Genomic DNA, 21,303 nt, shown 5'->3' with positions numbered 1-21,303 from the left:
CACTGAGCAGAAACTTCTCTCCAGAGGGCGCTATATAGAGATTTTGCTAGAAGGGATACAGCTGTGGCCAAACATAAACGAGAATTATTTATATTATTTATTAAATTACACATTAAATTGTATTTTAACGGCGAAGCAGTAATGTGAAAACACAGTAATGTAAAAACAGCTACTAAAACCAGAATTATTTATAGTATTTATTAAATTACACATTAAATTTTATTTTATTAACGTCTAACACCACCCTAAACCCTAACCCTAATGTAAAAACAGCTACTATAACCAGAATTATTTATATTATTTATTAAATTACACATTAAATTTTATTTTATTAACGTCTAACACCACCCCAAACCCTAACCGTAATGTAAAAACAGCTACTAAAACCAGAATTATTTATATTATTTATTAAATTACACATTAAATTTAATTTTATTAACGTCTAACACCACCCCAAACCCTCACCGTAATGTAAAAACAGCTACTATAACCAGAATTATTGATATTATTTATTAAATTACACATTAATTTTATTTTATCACTGTCTACCCTCAACCAAACCCACAAAGTAATGCAAATACAGTAATTATAACAGGAACTATTAATAGAAAACTTTAAATTACACGTTAAATGTTATTTCATTAATGTCAACCATCAAGCAAACCCTTACAGAACTGTAAAATAATAATAATTATAACGGGAATTATTTATATTATTTATTAAATTACACATTAAATTTTATTTCAGTGATGTCAACCCTCAACCAAACCCTTACAGAACTGTAAAATAATGATAATTAAAACGGGAATTATTTATATTATTTATTAAATTACACATAAAATTTTATTTTATTAGCGTCTAACCCCACCCCAACTCTCACAGTGATGTAAAAACAGTAATTATAACAATAATTATTTATGTTATTTAATAAGCCCCTACCCCAAACCTTCACAGAACTGTAAAAACAGCTATTGTAATGAGAATAATTGTTTTTATTTGTTAAATTACACATAAAATTTAATTTTATTAACCTCTACCCTCAACCAAACCCTTATGTAAAAACAGTAAGCATAACGAGATTTATTTATATTATTTATTAAATTACACATTAAATTTTATTTTATTAACCTCTACCTTCAACCAAACCCTCACACTAATGTTAATGCTGAAGCTGATGAAACTAAAAGCCAAATGTTTATTTACCAGTGAACACGTCTGCTCTTATATGAAAATAATGACAAAATGTGTCTGTCTGATTTCTATAACACAGGACTGAACTAACAGGAACATCACATTACATGAGCATCAGTTTCAGATCTCAATATTACTGTCAACAAACTACAGGGTTGGAGCTTTAAAATCTGCTGCAGCTCTTTAATTAGAACAACAGGAGAAAACATCTGAGTATAATGAACTAAAACAGAACTTAAAATAACACTGAGCTCTCGCTGAAACTAGCATTATGTGTTAGAGTTATTAGTTTCTCCAAAGTCAAGTCAAAAACATTCTGAACAAAATGAATCTGTGTAAACTTTTCCTCATACAGAACAAAGCCTTCTCATATTAATAACCACTGACACTCAGTGTGAACATACTCCAGACCCACTGAGTCTCTTCTCACAATATGAGCACTTGAGCTTTTATATGAATCTGGAAATGAACGTTCAGCTGCTGAATGGCTTTTCTCCAGTGTGAACACGCAGATGACAAGTCAGACTCCTTGAGTCTTTGAAACTCTTCTGACATGGAGGACAGCAATACGGCTTCTCTCCAGTGTGAATTCGCTCGTGTCTTTTCAGCTCTGAAGACTGAATAAACCTCTTCTCACAATATGAGCACTTGTGAGGTTTTTCTCCAGTGTGAATCTTTTGATGGCGTTTCAGACTGCCAGCTCTATTGAAGCTCTTCCCACACTCCAAACACACATGATCTCTCTCTCCAGTGTGTGTTTTCTGGTGCTGTTTACAATCACTGAGACGTGAAAATCTCTTTTCACAGATCAGACATGCATAAGGCTTCTCATTTGTGTGAATTCTCGTGTGTAGTTTCAGACTTGTTGATGATCTAAAATCATGACCACACTCAGTACAGTGATACGGCTTCTCTCCAGTGTGAATTCGCTCGTGTTTTTTCAGATCTGAAGACTGAATGAAACTCTTCTCACAATATGAGCACTTGTGAGGTTTTTCTCCAGTGTGAATCATTTGGTGGATTTTCAGATAACCAGCTGTAGTAAAGCTCTTCCCACACTGCAAACACACATGATCTCTCTCGCCAGTGTGTGTTATCTGGTGCCGTTTACAATCACTGAGACTTAAAAATCTCTTTTCACAGAAGAGACATGCATAAGGCTTCTCATTTGTGTGAATTCCCATGTGTAGTTTAAGATATGACGATGATCTAAAATCATGACCACACTGAGTACAGTGATACGGCTTCTCTCCAGTGTGAACAAGCAGATGATAAGTCAGACCGGATTTGTCTTTGTAACTCTTTCCACACTGAGTACAGTGATACGGCTTTTCTCCAGTGTGAATTCGCTCATGTGATTTTAAGTGTCCTGAATGAATGAAACTCTTCTCACAATATGAGCACTTGTAAGGTTTTTCTCCAGTGTGAATTCTCTGGTGAATTTTCAGACTGTCAGCTCTAGTAAAGCTCTTCCCACACTGCAAACACTCATGATCTCTCTTGTCTTCATGTGTTTTCTGGTGCTGTTTATAACTGTCCAGCTGTGAGAAACTCTTTCCACATTCAGTACAGGTGTACGGTTTCTCTCCAGCGTGAGTCTTTCTGTGTTTTTTCAGCTTGGATTTTCTTCTGAAACTCTTTCCACACTGACGACAGCTGTGCAGATGTGTTGTTTTAGTTCCTTTAGTGTTGAAGTTGCGTTCCTCATCCTCTTCTTGTCTTTGCTCGTTCACCTCCATCTGATCTAAAATAAACAAAGTGAAAATCAGTTCAAGTGAAACATTTTAAGTGTGATAAACTTTGAATCTGATGTGCTAGAGTTAAAGTGATAGTTCACCCAATAATAATAATAATAATAATAATAATATTAATAATAATAATTTTAATTGATTTTATTTAATCGTGGCTTTCTAGACACTCAAGTTCGTTTTACAAAATACTGATTAAAAACCCAGAGTTACTGTGACGTTCACTCCTGCCTGAAATTATTATTTTCAATTGATCTTGTTTGTCTATTTCCCTCTTCAGTTTTCTATTGGTTGATTTGGTGACGTCAGGCTTTTAAAACAGACAGAAGCGGCTCTCGCTCATTCCTCCACGACACCACAGTTATCGACAGCTGTATTGTTGTGTTCTCCTTTATACTTCATTAATTTTCTGTTCGGCTTAGTCCCTTTATTAATCTGGGGTCGCCACAGCGGAATGAACCGCCTACTTATCCAGCATATGTTTAACACAGCGGATGCCCTTCCAGCTGCACTGAACCCATCAGTGGGAAACACCCACACACTCTCACTCACACATACACTACAGACAATTTAGCTTACCCAATTCCCCTATAGCGCATGTCTTTCGATTAAGCCGGAGCACCCAAAGATAACCCACACCAACACAGGGAGAACATGCAAACTCCAGAAATGATAACTGACCCAGCCGGGACTCGAACCAGTGACCTTTTTGCTGTGAGGCGATTGTGCTACCTTCTACACCACCGTGATGCCCCCCTTTATACTTTCCTTTAGAGCTGCACAATTAATCGAGAAAAGACTGCGATCTCGATTCCACCTCCTTCTACTAAAGTAAACTTTATTCAGAGGCGCGCCCGCCCTCCGTCCTTGTAGTAACAGCTGATGCTTACGTCACGTGTGATTCTGCAGTCGCAAATACATTACATGAAGATAGAAATGACATTTTTGAGGTGAATTATATCTTATAAATACAGCATGTGACTCTTTCAACACTATTTGGAGGTGTCCACGTTGCTGAACAACGTATGTGAAACAATGTGAAGACTTGTGCGGCCACCATTGCTTCTCTCCTGAACTTGAAAATATGATTGACAGAATCGTAGAAATGCTGGATTGAGATCGTCTAGGGGGTCGAATCGAGATCGCCATCTTTTAACGATTAATTGTGCAGCTCTACTGCATAGGCTGTGAGAGTAACAGGTAATAAAGTTGCAAATAATATTTAGTTTGTGGCACAGAATGATCGTTTGAGAGCCGCGTGCAAAGTATGAACAGCACTTTGCAGTGAAAATGAAACCGAAAGCGTGCACATCGTTTAAATAATCATATCGCATTTTAGAGTTAGGCTATGACTGCGACAAGCATTTGATATGTTTTTTCTTTCATAGCGAACACACAGTTGTGCATGAAAATAAATGTTTACAGTGTTAGTAAAACATACTATTATTATTGTTGTTTTACCATATCTTTGAGAAAAAAACAATAATATTTGCCGACTCATATTAATCTTTATTTTACATCTACAGAATTGTGAGAAAATCCTGATCTTTATTTTAAGCAAAAATAATCGCGATTCTCATTTTAGCCAGAATCGTGCAGCTCTACTTTCCTTTTGATATTTGTTTGGAGTGGGGGAGTCTTAACCTGCTTTAGGTTTGTTTGCTTGTCATTTATTATGTTGTTGGGCTCCTCATCTCTTGCCATTTTGGATTGTTTTGCTGATTATGTTGTGGGATTAAATAATTCAGTTGGAGCACTTTGGCCGTTGTTTATTTATGTTACGTTTAGTGTTGGGTCTATAGACGATGCCATCATCCAACACTAATGGCCGACAGACATGACGATGCTAAGCCGTCATTGTGATCATCCGCCCCGCCCCACCCCCATCGCAGCAGCAGCCCGCTCGCGAAAAATACACACTCAGGCCCCGTTTACACTAATATGTCTTAGATTTAAAATGACATTTTAAGACGAAAACATTCCTTGAGCACACCTGGTGTTATACCTAGCATTTCTGAAAAGATCTCTTCATTCACACTATACCACTGAAAACACACATCACATAACCACACACACACACACACACACAGTCTGTCTTGCGCTGCAGCGTACGCACGCATCTGAGCTCCAGCAGTCACGGGTGCTTTGAGCACAAAACCCCAGAGAGCAGTGCACGTCAGACAGTTTATCAAGGATGTACCGCTGGATCTCATTTCACTATAGTTGTTAAGCGTGATATTTCATTAATCTTGTCTCTATTTAACGACTCTTCTGTCTTTTGAATCTATCAGGTGACGTGTTACAGAATCAGTACACTGCTTCAATCTTTGGCTTTCACGCTTGTACTTAGTCATTGCAGTGAAAACCTCAGATACTGTTGGTTGGTTCCTGTTGGTTTTGCACCTTTTTTACAAACCAAGTTTGTCGAGGCCATTATACCGACACAGATCATCTGCCTATTCATGCCAAAGTCCTGCAGAAAAAGTGACTGACAGGTGGTAATTTGTGTGTGACTTTATTTATTTGTGATTTGGTTATGGGTAAACAAAGACCATGCGGGTCAGGCAGTTGAAACAGTAGTCTACAAATAATCATTCGTTATGAATCAAAGTAATTATTCATAAATAATTATTTCACCGCCGCCTATGATGACGATGTCATCGTCCATCACGATGTTTCACATTAGACATCATACAATGCCAAACTGGTCGACATCGCCCAACCCTAGTTACTTTGTCTCAGGATCACGAGTCATATTTAAGTAGACGCCTTAACTCACAGTATCAATTGATAATCAGCACCTGAAATCAGTGCAAATATATAAAAAGAAAAAAATCATATATATTCACCAACCTGAATGATCTCCTGATAGTTTAGATGCTCTTCTAGTCTTTATGATGGGATATTTTCACCATTTACTGCAATTTTTGTGTAGGAAAGGCTGTGATTCACTGTGAACACATCAAAAACAAATAAATAAAATAAATAAAAATATAAATGAATCATATTACATAAAATAATATATAATAAAATGATACAACTAGTTACTGCCGTTATCAATAATAAAATGAATACTGTGCTGAAACTATCTCTATGTATCTTATATAAATAAATGTAAAACACCATGTTGGATTATTTGAATATTATACAGACTTCACACACGAACCTATATATGATGAAGTGGATTACACTGAATATATGTCAGACATAATGTTGTTACAGTTCATCTAAAGCAATATTACACTAACAGACATTAATTTTTCGTTTATAAAAGGCTCTTACTCTGTTAGCTGCATGTTCCCGCCACAGTTTTCTTAACTCCGGTACTGCGCATGCGTGTTTCACACTGAGCGTTAACTTCCTCCAGAGGGCGCTTTAGCATCAAAAGCCAAAACGCGGTAAATATATCGCTTTAGTTTAATCAGCAAAGTATTTGTGTCAGTAATTGACTGAAAACATCATCTAAACGTGCATAACTATTACAAAATCATTTATAGATGTTTTATTGAAAGTATAATACATATTTTGGTCATTAAAATGTTTATTGATCTGAGATCGGGAGAAAAGAGATCATGTTTGTGTAAACCAGTGTTTATTAAACTAAAATAATACTATAAAACAATATAACCAATATAAAGCAGCATAACAATCTGTTGAGTTCAGCTAGAGATAGTCAGACATGATGAGACTGAAAGTCAAACATCTATTTATTACTATATTATTATATTTATTATCTGTGTAGTTATAGCCTCATATGTGTCTGCTTATTTAGTTAAACATGACAAATGGATTAAATGAAAGAGACATGAAGTGTAACAGCTGTTAAACAATTAAGTTTTCTCTTCATTTATTATTATAATGTCTGAAATCTTCTGTAAATTGACACATTAATCTCGTTTTATTGGTGTCAACAGGCTATAAACTGCACAATCATAAACTTAAGAGTTTTAGTCCACGAATTTCTTGTATTTTTTCATTCACAGAATTGTTCATGAGTGAAAACTGAAGTACTGTAAACCAATTTAATAACACAAACCCACAAAATCAGGTATTTTTCACTTTTAAAACAGATTTGTAAATAGAAAACCTTCATTCATTAATCTTCCTTCAGCTTAGTCCCTTATCAGGGGCTCCACAGTGGAATGAACCACCAACTTATTCAGCATATGTTTTACGCAGTGGATGCCCTTCCAGCTGCAACCCAGTACTGGGAAACACCCATACACACTCATTCACACACACTCATACACTACGACCAATTTAGTTTATTCAATTCACCTTTAGAGCAAGTGTTTGGACTGTGGGGCAAACCGGAGCAAACCCACGCCAACATGGGAAAAACATCCAAACTCCACACTGCTTAGTTCAGCTGAAGCTGATGACACTGAAAGCCAAACGTTTATTTACCAGTGGACACGTCTGCTCTTATATGAAAATACTGACAAAATGTGTCTGTCTGATTTCTATAACACAGGACTGAACTAACAGGAACATCACATTACATGAGCATCAGTTTCAGATCTCAATATTACTGTCAACAAACTACAGGGTTGGAGCTTTAAAATCTGCTGCAGCTCTTTAATTAGAACAACAAGAGAAAACATTTGAGTATAATGAACTAAAACAGAACTTAAAATAACACTGAGCTCTCGCTGAAACTAGCATTATGTGTTAGAGTTATTAGTTTCTCCAAAGTCAAGTCAAAAACATTCTGAACAAAATGAATCTGTGTAAACTTTTCCTCATACAGAACAAAGCCTTCTCATATTAATAACCACTGACACTCAGTGTGAACATACTCCAGACCCACTGAGTCTCTTCTCACAATATGAGCACTTGAGCTTTTATATGAATCTGGAAATGAACGTTCAGCTGCTGAATGGCTTTTCTCCAGTGTGAACACGCAGATGACAAGTCAGACTCCTTGAGTCTTTGAAACTCTTCTGACATGGAGGACAGCAATACGGCTTCTCTCCAGTGTGAATTCGCTCGTGTGATTTCAGCTGTGAAGACCGACTGAAACTCTTCTCACAATATGAGCACTTGTGAGGTTTTTCTCCAGTGTGAATCCTTTGGTGTCTTTTCATACTGCCAGCTGTAGTAAAGCTCTTCCCACACTCCAAACACACATGATCTCTCTCGCCAGTGTGTGTTTTCTGGTGCTGTTTACAATCACCGAGACGTGAAAATCTCTTTTTACAGAACAGACATGCATAAGGCTTCTCATTTGTGTGAATTCTCATGTGTTGTTTCAGAATTGTTGATGATCTAAAATCGTGACCACACTGAGTACAGGTAAACGGCTTCTCTCCAGTGTGAACAAGCAGATGATAAGTCAGACCGGATTTGTCTTTGAAACTCTTTCCACATTGAGTGCAGTGATACGGCTTTTCTCCTGTGTGAATTCGCTCGTGTGATTTTAAGTGTCCTGAATGTCTGAAACTCTTCTCACAATATGAGCACTTGTAAGGTTTTTCTCCTGTATGAATTCTCTGGTGAATTTTCAGATGACCAGCTGTAGTAAAACTCTTTCCACACTGCAAACACTCATGATCTCTCTTGTCTTCATGTGTTTTCTGGTGCTGTTTATAACTGTCCAGCTGTGAGAAACTCTTTCCACATTCAGTACAGGTGTACGGTTTCTCTCCAGCGTGAGTCTTTCTGTGTTTTTTCAGTTTGGATTTTCTTCTGAAACTCTTTCCACACTGGCGACAGCTGTGCAGATGTGTTGTTTTAGTTCCTTTAGTGTTGAAGTTGCGTTCCTCATCCTCTTCTTGTCTTTGCTCGTTCTCCTCCATCTGATCTAAAATAAACAAAGTGAAAATCAGTTCAAGTGAAACATTTTAAGTGTGATAAACTTTAAATCTGATGTGCTAGAGTTAAAGTGATAGTTCACCCAATAATATTATTAATTGATTTTATTTAATTGTGGCTTTCTAGACACTCAAGTTCGTTTTACAAAATACTGGTTAAAAACCCAGAGTTACTGTGGCGTTCACTCCTGCCTGAAATTATTATTTTCAATTGATCTTGTTTGTCTTTTTCCCTCTTCAGTTTTCTATTGGTTGATTTGGTGACGTCAGGCTTTTAAAACAGACAGAAGCGGCTCTCGCTCATTCCTCCACGACACCACAGTTTCTGACAGCTTTATTGTTGTGTTCTCCTTTATACTTTATTTTTTCATTCATTTTCTTTGTGGCTTAGTCCCTTTATTAATCTGGGGTCGCCAAATAGGAACGAACAGCCAACTTATCCAGCAAATGTTCTATGCAACGTATACCCTTCCAACATATAACATCGCAGCAGCAGCCGGCTTGCGAAAAATACACACTCAGGCCCTGTTTACACTAATATGTCTGAGATTTAAAATGATATTTTAAGACGAAAACATTCCTTGAGCACACTGGTGTTATACCTAGCATTTCTGAAAAGATCTCTTCATTCACACTATACCACTGAAAACACACATCACATGACCACACACACACACACACACTGTCATGCGCTGCAGCGTACGCACGCATCTGAGCTCCAGCAGTCACGGGTGCTTTGAGCACAAAACCCCAGAGAGCAGTGCACGTCAGACAGTTTATCAAGGATGTACCGCTGGATCTCATTTCACTATAGTTGTTAAGCGTGATATTTAATTAATCTTGTCTCTATTTAACGACTCTTCTGTCTTTTGAATCTATCACTTATAGTGTCACAGAATCAGTACACTGCTTCAATCTTTGGCTTTCACGCTTGTACTTAGTCATTGCAGTGAAAACCTCAGATACTGTTGGTTGGTTGCTGTTGGTTGTGCACCTTTTTTACTAACCAAGTTTGTCGAGGCCATTATACCGACACAGATCATCTGCCTATTCATGCCAAAGTCCTGCAGAAAAAGTGACTGACAGGTGGTAATTTGTGTGTCTCTTTATTTATTTGTGATTTGGTTATGGGTAAACAAAGACCATGCGGGTCAGGTAGTTGAAACAGTAGGCTACAAATAATCATTCGTTATGAATTAAGTAATTATTCATAAATAATTATTTCACCGCTGCCTGTGACGACGATGTCATTGTCCATCACGATGTTTCACATTAGACATCATACAATGCCAAACTGGTCGACATCGCCCAACCCTAGTTACTTTGTCTCAGGATCACGAGTCATATTTAAGTAGACGCCTTAACAAACAGTATTAATTGATAATCAACACCTGAAATCAGTGCAAATATATAAAAAGAAAAAAATCATATATATTCACCAACCTGAATGATCTGATAGTTTAGATGCTCTTCTAGTCTTTATGATGGGATATTTTCACCATTTACTGCAATTTCTGTGTAGGAAAGGCTGTGATTCACTGTGAACACATCAAAAACAAATAAATTAAATAAATAAAAATATAAATGAATCATATTACATAAAATAATATATAATAAAATGATACAACTCGTTACTGCCGTTATCAGTAATAAAATGAATACTGTGCTGAAACTATCTCTATGTATCTTATATAAATAAATGTAAAACACCATGTTGGATTATTTGAATATTATACAGACTTCACACACGAACCTATTTATGATGTAGTGGATTAAACTGAATATATGTCAGACATAATGTTGTTACAGTTCATCTAAAGCAATATTACACTAACAGACATTTATTTTTCGTTTATAAAAGGCTCTTACTCTGTTAGCTGCATGTTCCCGCCGCAGTTTTCTTAACTCCGGTACTGCGCATGCGTGTTTCACACTGAGCGTTAACTTCCTCCAGAGGGCGCTTTAGCATCAAAAGCCAAAACGCGGTAAATATATCGCTTCAGTTTAATCAGCAAAGTATTTGTGTCATTAATTGACTGAAAACATCATCTAAACGTGCATAACTATTACAAAATCATTTATAAATGTTTTATTGAAAGTATAATATATATATTGGTCATTAAAATGTTTATTGATCTGAGATCGGGAGAAAAGAGATCATGTTTGTGTAAATCTGTTTATTAAACTAAAATAATACTATAAAACAATATAACCAATATAAAGCAGCATAACAAACTGTTGAGTTCAGCTAGAGATAGTCAGACATGATGAGACTGAAAGTCAAACATCTATTTATTACTATATTATTATATTTATTATCTGTATAGTTATAGCCTCATATGTGTCTGCTTATTTAGTTAAACATGACAAATGGATTAAATGAAAGGGACATAAAGTGTAACTGAGCTGTTAAACAATTAAGTTTTCTCTTCCTTTATTATTATAATGTCTGAAATCTTTGTAAATTGACACATTAATCTCGTTTTATTGGTGTCAACAGGCTATAAACTGCACAATCATAAACTTAAGAGTTTTAGTCCACAAAATTCTTGTATTTTTTAATTCACAGAATTGTTCATGAGTGAAAACCGAAGTACTGTAAACCAATTTAATAACACAAACCCACTAAATCAGGTCTCTTTCAGTTTTAAAACCAATTTGTAAATAGAAAACCTTCATTCATTAATTTTCCTTCAGCTTAGTCCCTTATTAGGGGTTTCACAGTGGAATGAACCGCCAACTTATTCAGCATATGTTTTACGCAGTGGATGCCCTTCCAGCTGCAACCCAGTACTGGGAAACACCCATACACACTCATTCACACACACTCATACACTACGACCAATTTAGTTTATTCAATTTATCTTTAGAGCAAGTGTTTGGACTGTGGGGCAAACCGGAGCAAACCCACGCCAACACGGGGAAACATGCAAACTCCACACTACTTAGTTCAGCTGAAGCTGATGACACTGAAAGCCAAATGTTTATTTATCAGTGGACACGGCTGCTTTTATATGAAAAATAATGACAAAATGTGTCTGTCTGATTTCTATAACACAGGACTGAACTAACAGGAACATCACATTACATGAGCATCAGTTTCAGATCTCAATATTACTGTCAACAAACTACAGGGTTGGAGCTTTAAAATCTGGTGCAGCTCTTTAATTAGAACAACAGGAGAAAACATTTGAGTATAATGAACTAAAACAGAACTTAAAATAACACTGAGCTCTCGCTGAAACTAGCATTATGTGTTAGAGTTATTAGTTTCTCCAAAGTCAAGTCAAAAACATTCTGAACAAAATGAATCTGTGTAAACTTTTCCTCATACAGAACAAAGCCTTCTCATATTAATAACCACTGACACTCAGTGTGAACATACTCCAGACCCACTGAGTCTCTTCTCACAATATGAGCACTTGAGCTTTTATATGAATCTGGAAATGAACGTTCAGCTGCTGAATGGCTTTTCTCCAGTGTGAACACGCAGATGACAAGTCAGACTCCTTGAGTCTTTGAAACTCTTCTGACATGGAGGACAGCAATACGGCTTTTCTCCAGTGTGAATTCGCTCGTGTGATTTCAGCTGTGAAGACCGACTGAAACTCTTCTCACAATATGAGCACTTGTGAGGTTTTTCTCCAGTGTGAATCCTTTGGTGTCTTTTCATACTGCCAGCTGTAGTAAAGCTCTTCCCACACTCCAAACACACATGATCTCTCTCGCCAGTGTGTGTTTTCTGGTGCCGTTTACAATCACCGAGACGTGAAAATCTCTTTTCACAGAACAGACATGCATAAGGCTTCTCATTTGTGTGAATTCTCATGTGTTGTTTCAGAATTGTTGATGATCTAAAATCATGACCACACTGAGTGCAGGTAAACGGCTTTTCTCCAGTGTGAACAAGCAGATGATAAGTCAGACCGGATTTGTCTTTGAAACTTTTTCCACATTGAGTGCAGTGATACGGCTTTTCTCCTGTGTGAATTCGCTCGTGTGATTTTAAGTGTCCTGAATGACTGAAACTCTTCTCACAATATGAGCACTTGTAAGGTTTTTCTCCTGTATGAATTCTCTGGTGAATTTTCAGATGACCAGCTGTAGTAAAACTCTTCCCACACTGCAAACACTCATGATCTCTCTTGTCTTCATGTGTTTTCTGGTGCTGTTTATAACTGTCCAGCTGTGAGAAACTCTTTCCACATTCAGTACAGGTGTACGGTTTCTCTCCAGCGTGAGTCTTTCTGTGTTTTTTCAGCTTGGATTTTCTTCTGAAACTCTTTCCACACTGGCGACAGCTGTGCAGATGTGTTGTTTTAGTTCCTTTAGTGTTGAAGTTGCGTTCCTCATCCTCTTCTTGTCTTTGCTCGTTCTCCTCCATCTGATCAAAATAAACAAAGTGAAAATCAGTTCAAGTGAAACACTTTAAGTGTGATAAACTTTAAATCTGATGTGCTAGAGTTAAAGTGATAGTTCATCCAATAATAATATTAATAATAATAATTTTAATTGATTTTATTAAATCGTGGCTTTCTAGACACTCAAGTTCGCCTTACAAAATACTGGTTAAAAACCCAGAGTTACTGTGGCGTTCACTCCTGCCTGAAATTATTATTTTCAATTGATCTTGTTTGTCTTTTTCCCTCTTCAGTTTTCTATCGGTTGATTTCGTGGCGTCAGGCTTTTAAAACAGACAGAAGCGGCTCTCGCTCATTCCTCCACACCACAGTTTCTGACAGCTTTATTGTTGTGTTCTCCTTTAAACTTTATTTTTTCATTCATTTTCTTTGTGGCTTAGTCCCTTTATTAATCTGGGGTCGCCAAATAGGAACGAACAGCCAACTTATCCAGCAAATGTTCTATGCAACGTATACCCTTCCAACATATAACATCGCAGCAGCAGCCGGCTTGCGAAAAATACACACTCAGGCCCCGTTTACACTAATATGTCTTAGATTTAAAATGACATTTTAAGACGAAAACATTCCTTGAGCACACTGGTGTTTCACCTAGCATTTCTGAAAAGATCTCTTCGTTCACACTATACCACTGAAAACACACATCACATAACCACACACACACACACACACACAGTCTGTCATGCGCTGCAGCGTACGCACTCATCTGAGCTCCAGCAGTCACTGGTGCTTTGAGCACAAAACCCCAGAGAGCAGTGCACGTCAGACAGTTTATCAAGGATGTACCGCTGGATCTCATTTCACTATAGTTGTTAAGCGTGATATTTAATTAATCTTGTCTCTATTTAACGACTCTTCTGTCTTTTGAATCTATCAGGTAACGTGTCACAGAATCAGTACACTGCTTCAATCTTTGGCTTTCACGCTTGTACTTAGTCATTGTAGTGAAAACCTCAGATACCAGGCCCGGATTGGCTAATCGGGAGGCCCGTGAGAATTCCCGGTGGGCCGGTCCGTTTTTTGGCCGCGAGGGCCGGTGTCCCAAGCTGCAGAATCTGTTGCTCTCAGCAGTCACACTTTTCAAATTTATTTATTTACTTGACCACAGCCTTTTTATTCATTATTTTACCGATTATAAAACTCAGTTGTGTCTCCTTTCTGAATGCAGCTATTGTGGTCCAGCGGTTAGCACGTTAGAAAAAGACGCTGCGGACCCGGGATCGATCCTCGTTAGAGTAACTTATTGTTTTCATTTTTATTGTTAAGACATATAATACTGTTAGGGTTATTGAACATTTGAAGTTCTAAAGCAGCTGTTTTATCAAAAAAAGACGTGATAGTGTCATTAGAAACTGATTTGGAAATGACCTTATTTTAATATAGTCAGTCGTGAACTGAGGTGGGCTGGTCTGAGGCTTGAAACTCCAGGGCTGAAAAGGAGTCCCACTCCGGCCCTGTCAGATACTGTTGGTTGGTTCCTGTTGGTTGTGCACCTTTTTTACTAACCAAGTTTGTCGAGGCCATTATAATAACACAGATCATCTGCCTATTCATGCCAAAGTCCTGCAGAAAAAGAGACTGACAGGTGGTAATTTGTGTGTATCTTTATTTATTTGTGATTTGGTTATGGGTAAACAAAGACCATGCGGGTCAGGTAGTTGAAACAGTAGGCTACAAATAATCATTCGTTATGAATCAAAGTAATTATTCATAAATAATTATTTCACCGCTGCCTATGATGACGATGGCATTGTCCATCACGATGTTTCACATTAGACATCATACAATGCCAAACTGGTCGACATATTTCTGGTCGAAATATGACTGGTCGAGTCATATTTAAGTAGACGCCTTAACTCACAGTATCAATTGATAATCAACACCTGAAATCAGTGCAAATATATAAAAAGAAAAAAGTCATATATATTCACCAACCTGAATGATCTCCTGATAGTTTAGATGCTCTTCTAGTCTTTATGATGGGATATTTTCACCATTTACTGCAATTTCTGTGTAGGAAAGGATGATTCACTGTGAACACATCAAAAACAAATAAATTAAAATATAAATGAATCATATTACATAAAATAATATATAATAAAATGATACAACAAGTTACTGCCGTTATCAGTAATAAAATGAATACTGTGCTGAAACTATCTCTATGTATCTTATATAAATAAATGTAAAACACCATATTGGATTATTTGAATATTATACAGACTTCACACACGAACCTATTTATGATGTAGTGGATTAAACTGAATATATCAGACATAATGTTGTTACAGTTAATCAAAAGCAATATTACGCTAACAGACATTAATTTTTCCTTTATAAAAGGCTCTTACTCTGTTAGCTGCATGTTCCCGCCGCAGTTTTCTTAACTCCGGTACTGCGCATGCGTGTTTCACACTGAGCGTTAACTTCCTCCAGAGGGCGCTTTAGCATCAAAAGCCAAAACGCGGTAAATATATCGCTTCAGTTTAATCAGCAAAGTATTTGTGTCAGTGATTGATTGAAAACATCATCTACACGTGCATAACTATTACAAAATCATTTATAAATGTTTTATTGAAAGTATAATACATATTTTGGTCATTAAAATGTTTATTGATCTGAGATCGGGAGAAAAGAGATCATGTTTGTGTAAATCAGTGTTGATTAAACTAAAATAATACTATAAAACAATATAACCAATATAAAGCAGCATAACAAACTGTTGAGTTCAGCTAGAGATAGTCAGACATGATGAGACTGAAAGTCAAACTTGTGTCTGCTTGTTTAGTTAAACATGACAACTGAATTAAATGGGACGAAGTGTAACTGAGCTGTTAAACAATTAAGTTTTCACTTCATTTATTATTATAATGTCTGAAATCTTCTGTAAATTGACACATTAATCTAATTTTATTGGTGTCAACAGGCTATAAACTGCACAATCATAAACTTAAGAGTTTTAGTCCACGAATGTCTTTTTTTTTAATTCACAGAATTGTTCATGAGTGAAAACTGAAGTACTGTAAACCAATTTAATAACACAAACCCACAAAATCAGGTATTTTTCTCTTTTAAAACAGATTTGTAAATAGAAAACCTTCATTAATTAATTTTCCTTCAGCTTAGTACCTTTATTCATAAGGGGGCTCCACAGTGGAACGAACCGCCAACTTTTCCAGCTTGTTTTACACAGTGGATGCCCTTCCAGCTGCAACCTAGTACTGGGAAATACCCATACACACTTATTCACACATACTCATACACTACGACCAATTTAGTTCATTCAGTTTACCTATAGCACAAGTGTTTGGACTGTGGGGCAAACCGGTGGAAACCCACGCCAACACGGGGAAACATCCAAACTCCACACTGCTTAGTTCAGCTGAAGCTGATGAAACTGGAAGCCAAATGATTATTTACCAGTGGACACGGCTGCTCTTATATAAAAAATAATGACAAAATGTGTCTGTCTGATTTCTATAACACAGGACTGAACTAACAGGAACATCACATTACATGAGCATCAGTTTCAGATCTCAATATTACTGTCAACAAACTACAGGGTTGGAGCTTTAAAATCTGCTGCAGCTCTTTAATTAGAACAACAGGAGAAAACATCTGAGTATAATGAACTAAAACAGAACTTAAAATAACACTGAGCTCTCGCTGAAACTAGCATTATGTGTTAGAGTTATTAGTTTCTCCAAAGTCAAGTCAAAAACATTCTGAACAAAATGAATCTGTGTAAACTTTTCCTCATACAGAACAAAGCCTTCTCATATTAATAACCACTGACACTCAGTGTGAACATACTCCAGACCCACTGAGTCTCTTCTCACAATATGAGCACTTGAGCTTTTATATGAATCTGGAAATGAACGTTCAGCTGCTGAATGGCTTTTCTCCAGTGTGAACAAGCAGATGATAAGTCAGACTGCATGAGTCTTTGAAACTCTTCTGACATGGAGGACAGCAATACGGCTTCTCTCCAGTGTGAATTCGCTCGTGTGATTTCAGATGTGAAGACCGACTGAAACTCTTCTCACAATATGAGCACTTGTGAGGTTTTTCTCCAGTGTGAATCCTTTGGTGCCGTTTCAGATGACCAGCTGTAGTAAAGCTCTTCCCACACTCCAAACACTCATGATCTCTCTCGCCAGTGTGTGTTTTCTGGTGCCGTTTACAATCACCGAGACGTGAAAATCTCTTTTCACAGAACAGACATGCATAAGGCTTCTCATTTGTGTGAATTCTCATGTGTTGTGTTAGATTTGACGATGATCTAAAATCATGACCACACTGAGTGCAGGTAAACGGCTTTTCTCCAGTGTGAATTCGTTCATGTACTCTCAAGTCTCCTGATTGGCTGAAACTCTTCTCACAATATGAGCACTGGTAAGGTTTTTCTCCAGTGTGAATCCTCTGGTGTCGTTTCAGATGACCAGCTGTAGTAAAACTCTTCCCACACTGCAAACACTCATGATCTCTCTTGTCTTCATGTGTTTTCTGGTGCTGTTTATAACTGTCCAGCTGTGAGAAACTCTTTCCACATTCAGTACAGGTGTACGGTTTCTCTCCAGCGTGAGTCTTTCTGTGTTTTTTCAGTTTGGATTTTCTTCTAAAACTCTTTCCACACTGACGACAGCTGTGCAGATGTGTTGTTTTAGTTCCTTTAGTGTTGAAGTTGCGTTCCTCATCCTCTTGTTGTCTTTGCTCGTTCACCTCCATCTGATCTAAAATAAACAAAGTGAAAATCAGTTCAAGTGAAACATTTTAAGTGTGATAAACTTTGAATCTGATGTGCTAGAGTTAAAGTGATAGTTCACCCAATAATAATAATAATAATAATAATAATAATAATTTTAATTGATTTTATTTAATCGTGGCTTTCTAGACACTCAAGTTCGTTTTACAAAATACTGATTAAAAACCCAGAGTTACTGTGGCGTTCACTCCTGCCTGAAATTATTATTTTCAATTGATCTTGTTTGTCTTTTTCCCTCTTCAGTTTTCTATTGGTTGATTTGGTGACGTCAGGCTTTTAAAACAGACAGAAGCGGCTCTCGCTCATTCCTCCACCACACCACAGTTATCGACAGCTTTATTGTTGTGTTCTCCTTTATACTTCATTAATTTTCTGTTCGGCTTAGTCCCTTTATTAATCTGGGGTCGCCACAGCGGAATGAACCGCCTACTTATCCAGCATATGTTTAACACAGCGGATGCCCTTCCAGCTGCACTGAACCCATCAGTGGGAAACACCCACACACTCTCACTCACACATACACTACAGACAATTTAGCTTACCCAATTCCCCTATAGCGCATGTCTTTCGATTAAGCCGGAGCACCCAAAGAAAACCCACACCAACACAGGGAGAACATGCAAACTCCAGAAATGATAACTGACCCAGCCGGGACTCGAACCAGTGACCTTTTTGCTGTGAGGCGATTGTGCTACCTTCTACACCACCGTGATGCCCCCCTTTATACTTTCCTTTAGAGCTGCACAATTAATCGAGAAAAGACTGCGATCTCGATTCCACCTCCTTCTACTAAAGTAAACTTTATTCAGAGGCGCGCCCGCCCTCCGTCCCTGTAGTAACAGCTGATGCTCACGTCACGTGTGATTCTGCAGTCGCAAATACATTACATGAAGATAGAAATGACATTTTTGAGGTGAATTATATCTTATAAATACAGCATGTGACTCTTTCAACACCATTTGGAGGTGTCCATGTTGCTGAACATTGTACGTAAAACAATGTGAAGACTTGTGCTGCCACCATTACTTCACTCCTGAACTTGAAAATATGATTGACAGAATCGTAGAAATGCTGGATTGAGATCGTCTAGGGGGTTGAATCGAGATCGCCATCTTTTTACGATTAATTGTGCAGCTCTACTGCATAGGCTGTGAGAGTAACAGGTAATAAAGTTGCAAATAATATTTAGTTTGTGGCACAGAATGATCGTTTGAGAGCCGCGTGCAAAGTATGAACAGCACTTTGCAGTAAAAATAAAACCGAAAGCGTGCACATCGTTTAAATAATCATATCGCATTTTAGAGTTAGGCTATGACTGCGACAAGCATTTGATATGTTTTTTCTTTCATAGCGAACACACAGTTGTGCATGAAAATAAATGTTTAGAGTGTTAGTAAAACATACTATTATTATTGTTGTTTTACCATATCTTTGAGAAAAAAACAATAATATTTGCCGACTCATATTAATCTTTATTTTACATCTACAGAATTGTGAGAAAATCCTGATCTTTATTTTAAGCAAAAAAAAATCGCGATTCTCATTTTAGCCAGAATCGTGCAGCTCTACTTTCCTTTTGATATTTGTTTGGAGTGGGGGAGTCTTAACCTGCTTTAGGTTTGTTTGCTTGTCATTTATTATGTTGTTGGGCTCCTCATCTCTTGCCATATTGGATTATTTTGCTGATTATGTTATGGTAATAAATAATTTAGTTGGAGCACTTTGGCCGTTGTTTATTTATGTTACGTTTAGTGTTGGGTCGATAGACGATGCCATCATCCAACGCCAAGACAGACATGACGATGCTAAGCCGTCATTGAGATCATCTGCCCCACCCCCATCGCAGCAGCAGCCCGCTCACGAAAAATACACACTCAGGCCCCGTTTACACTAATATGTCTTAGATTTAAAATGGCATTTTAAGACGAAAACATTCCTTGAGCACACTGGTGTTATACCTAGCATTTCTGAAAAGATCTCTTCATTCACACTATACCACTGAAAACACAGATCACATAACCACACACACACACACTGTCATGTGCCGTAGCGTACGCATGCACCTGAGCTCCAGCAGTCACGGGTGCTTTGAGCACAAAACCCCAGAGAGCAGTGCACGTCAGACAGTTTATCAAGGATGTACCGCTGGATCTCATTTCACTATAGTTGTTAAGCGTGATCTTTAATTAATCTTGTCTCTAATTAACGACTCTTCTGTCTTTTGAATCTATCACTTATAGTGTCACAGAATCAGTACACTGCTTCAATCTTTGGCTTTCACGCTTGTACTTAGTAATTGCAGTAAAAACCTCAGATACTGTTGGTTGGTTCCTGTTGGTTTTGCACCTTTTTTACTAACCAAGTTTGTCGAGGCCATTATAATAACACAGATCATCTGCCTATTCATGCCAGAGTCCTGCAGAAAAAGTGACTGACAGGTGGTAATTTGTGTGTCTCTTTATTTATTTGTGATTTGGTTATGGGTAAACAAAGACCATGCGGGTCAGGTAGTTGAAACAGTAGGCTACAAATAATCATTCCTTATGAATTAAGTAATTATTCATAAATAATTATTTCACCGCTGCCTATGACGACGATGTCATTGTCCATCACGATGTTTCACATTAGACATCATACAATGCCAAACTGGTCGACATCGCCCAACCCTAGTTACTTTGTCTCAGGATCACGAGTCATATTTAAGTAGACGCCTTAACTCACAGTATCAATTGATAATCAACACCTGAAATCAGTGCAAATATATAAAAAGAAAAAAATCATATATATTCACCAACCTGAATGATCTCCTGATAGTTTAGATGCTCTTCTAGTCTTTATGATGGGATATTTTCACCATTTACTGCAATTTCTGTGTAGGAAAGGCTGTGATTCACTGTGAACACATCAAAAACAAATAAATTAAATAAATAAAAATATAAATGAATCATATTACATAAAATAATATATAATAAAATGATACAACTAGTTACTGCCGTTATCAATAATAAAATGAATACTGTGCTGAAACTATCTCTATGTATCTTATATAAATAAATGTAAAACACCATGTTGGATTATTTTAATATTATACAGACTACACGAACCTATTTATGATGAAGTGGATAAACTGAATATATGTCAGACATAATGTTGTTACAGTTCATCTAAAGCAATATTACACTAACAGACATTTATTTTTCGTTTATAAAAGGCTCTTACTCTGTTCGCTGCATGTTCCCGCCGGAGTTTTCTTAACTCCGGTACTGCGCATGCGTGTTTCACACTGAGCGTTAACTTCCTCCAGAGGGCGCTTTAGCATCAAAAGCCAAAACGCGGTAAATATATCGCTTCGGTTTAGTCAGCAA

General features: G+C 37.2%; 4 protein-coding genes across 5 annotated transcripts in view; 1 reads left to right on the top strand and 3 right to left on the bottom strand.

Annotated features, from left to right (window-relative positions):
* The window catches only part of nlrc3l (NLR family, CARD domain containing 3-like), a 480,833-nt gene that overhangs the window by 198,374 nt on the left and 261,156 nt on the right, over positions 1-21,303 (top strand). The gene's annotated exons all lie outside the window — the stretch shown is intronic.
* Positions 974-6,848, bottom strand: LOC141377923 (uncharacterized). The gene is made up of 3 exons (XM_073924087.1): positions 6,222-6,848; positions 5,793-5,890; positions 974-2,935 (listed from the first exon to the last, which is right to left on the bottom strand). Exon 3 carries the CDS (start codon positions 2,928-2,930, stop codon positions 1,665-1,667), a length of 1,266 nt encoding a protein of 421 aa, XP_073780188.1. The 5' UTR covers positions 2,931-2,935; positions 5,793-5,890; positions 6,222-6,848; the 3' UTR covers positions 974-1,664.
* Positions 6,518-15,174, bottom strand: LOC101883356 (uncharacterized). Of its 2 annotated transcripts, none has more exons than XM_073924092.1 (2): positions 10,196-10,290; positions 6,518-8,742 (listed from the first exon to the last, which is right to left on the bottom strand). In XM_073924092.1, the coding sequence occupies exon 2, from the start codon at positions 8,735-8,737 to the stop codon at positions 7,808-7,810; it is 930 nt and encodes a 309-aa protein (XP_073780193.1). In that variant the 5' UTR covers positions 8,738-8,742; positions 10,196-10,290; the 3' UTR covers positions 6,518-7,807. The 2 variants fall into 2 exon arrangements, with proteins under 2 accessions (XP_073780193.1, XP_073780194.1); XM_073924093.1 differs by lacking the exon at positions 10,196-10,290 and adding an exon at positions 15,109-15,174 and having other exon boundaries at positions 6,829-8,742.
* On the bottom strand, positions 10,923-21,226 carry LOC141378018 (uncharacterized). The gene is made up of 4 exons (XM_073924382.1): positions 21,158-21,226; positions 20,734-20,831; positions 17,059-17,906; positions 10,923-13,136 (listed from the first exon to the last, which is right to left on the bottom strand). Exons 3-4 carry the CDS (start codon positions 17,899-17,901, stop codon positions 12,207-12,209), a joined length of 1,773 nt encoding a protein of 590 aa, XP_073780483.1. The 5' UTR covers positions 17,902-17,906; positions 20,734-20,831; positions 21,158-21,226; the 3' UTR covers positions 10,923-12,206.

This window comes from Danio rerio, chromosome 15 (genome assembly GCF_049306965.1).
Source record: "Danio rerio strain Tuebingen ecotype United States chromosome 15, GRCz12tu, whole genome shotgun sequence".
NCBI classification, from domain to species: domain Eukaryota; kingdom Metazoa; phylum Chordata; class Actinopteri; order Cypriniformes; family Danionidae; genus Danio; species Danio rerio.
The sequence above is the reverse complement of the archived record's forward strand: the minus strand, read 5'-3'. Positions and strand labels throughout refer to the sequence as shown.

Bases quoted from the DNA above. Each gene is read 5' to 3' on its own strand.
- LOC141377923 (XM_073924087.1), bottom strand. From the start codon at position 2,930: ATGGAGGTGAACGAGCAAAGACAAGAAGAGGATGAGGAACGCAACTTC.
- LOC101883356 (XM_073924093.1), bottom strand. From the start codon at position 8,737: ATGGAGGAGAACGAGCAAAGACAAGAAGAGGATGAGGAACGCAACTTC.
- LOC141378018 (XM_073924382.1), bottom strand. From the start codon at position 17,901: ATGGAGGTGAACGAGCAAAGACAACAAGAGGATGAGGAACGCAACTTC. The intron at 13,137-17,058 runs TGAACGTTCATT...TATTTTGATCAG, and splicing joins GAGAAAAGCCATTCAGCAGC to ATGGAGGAGAACGAGCAAAG.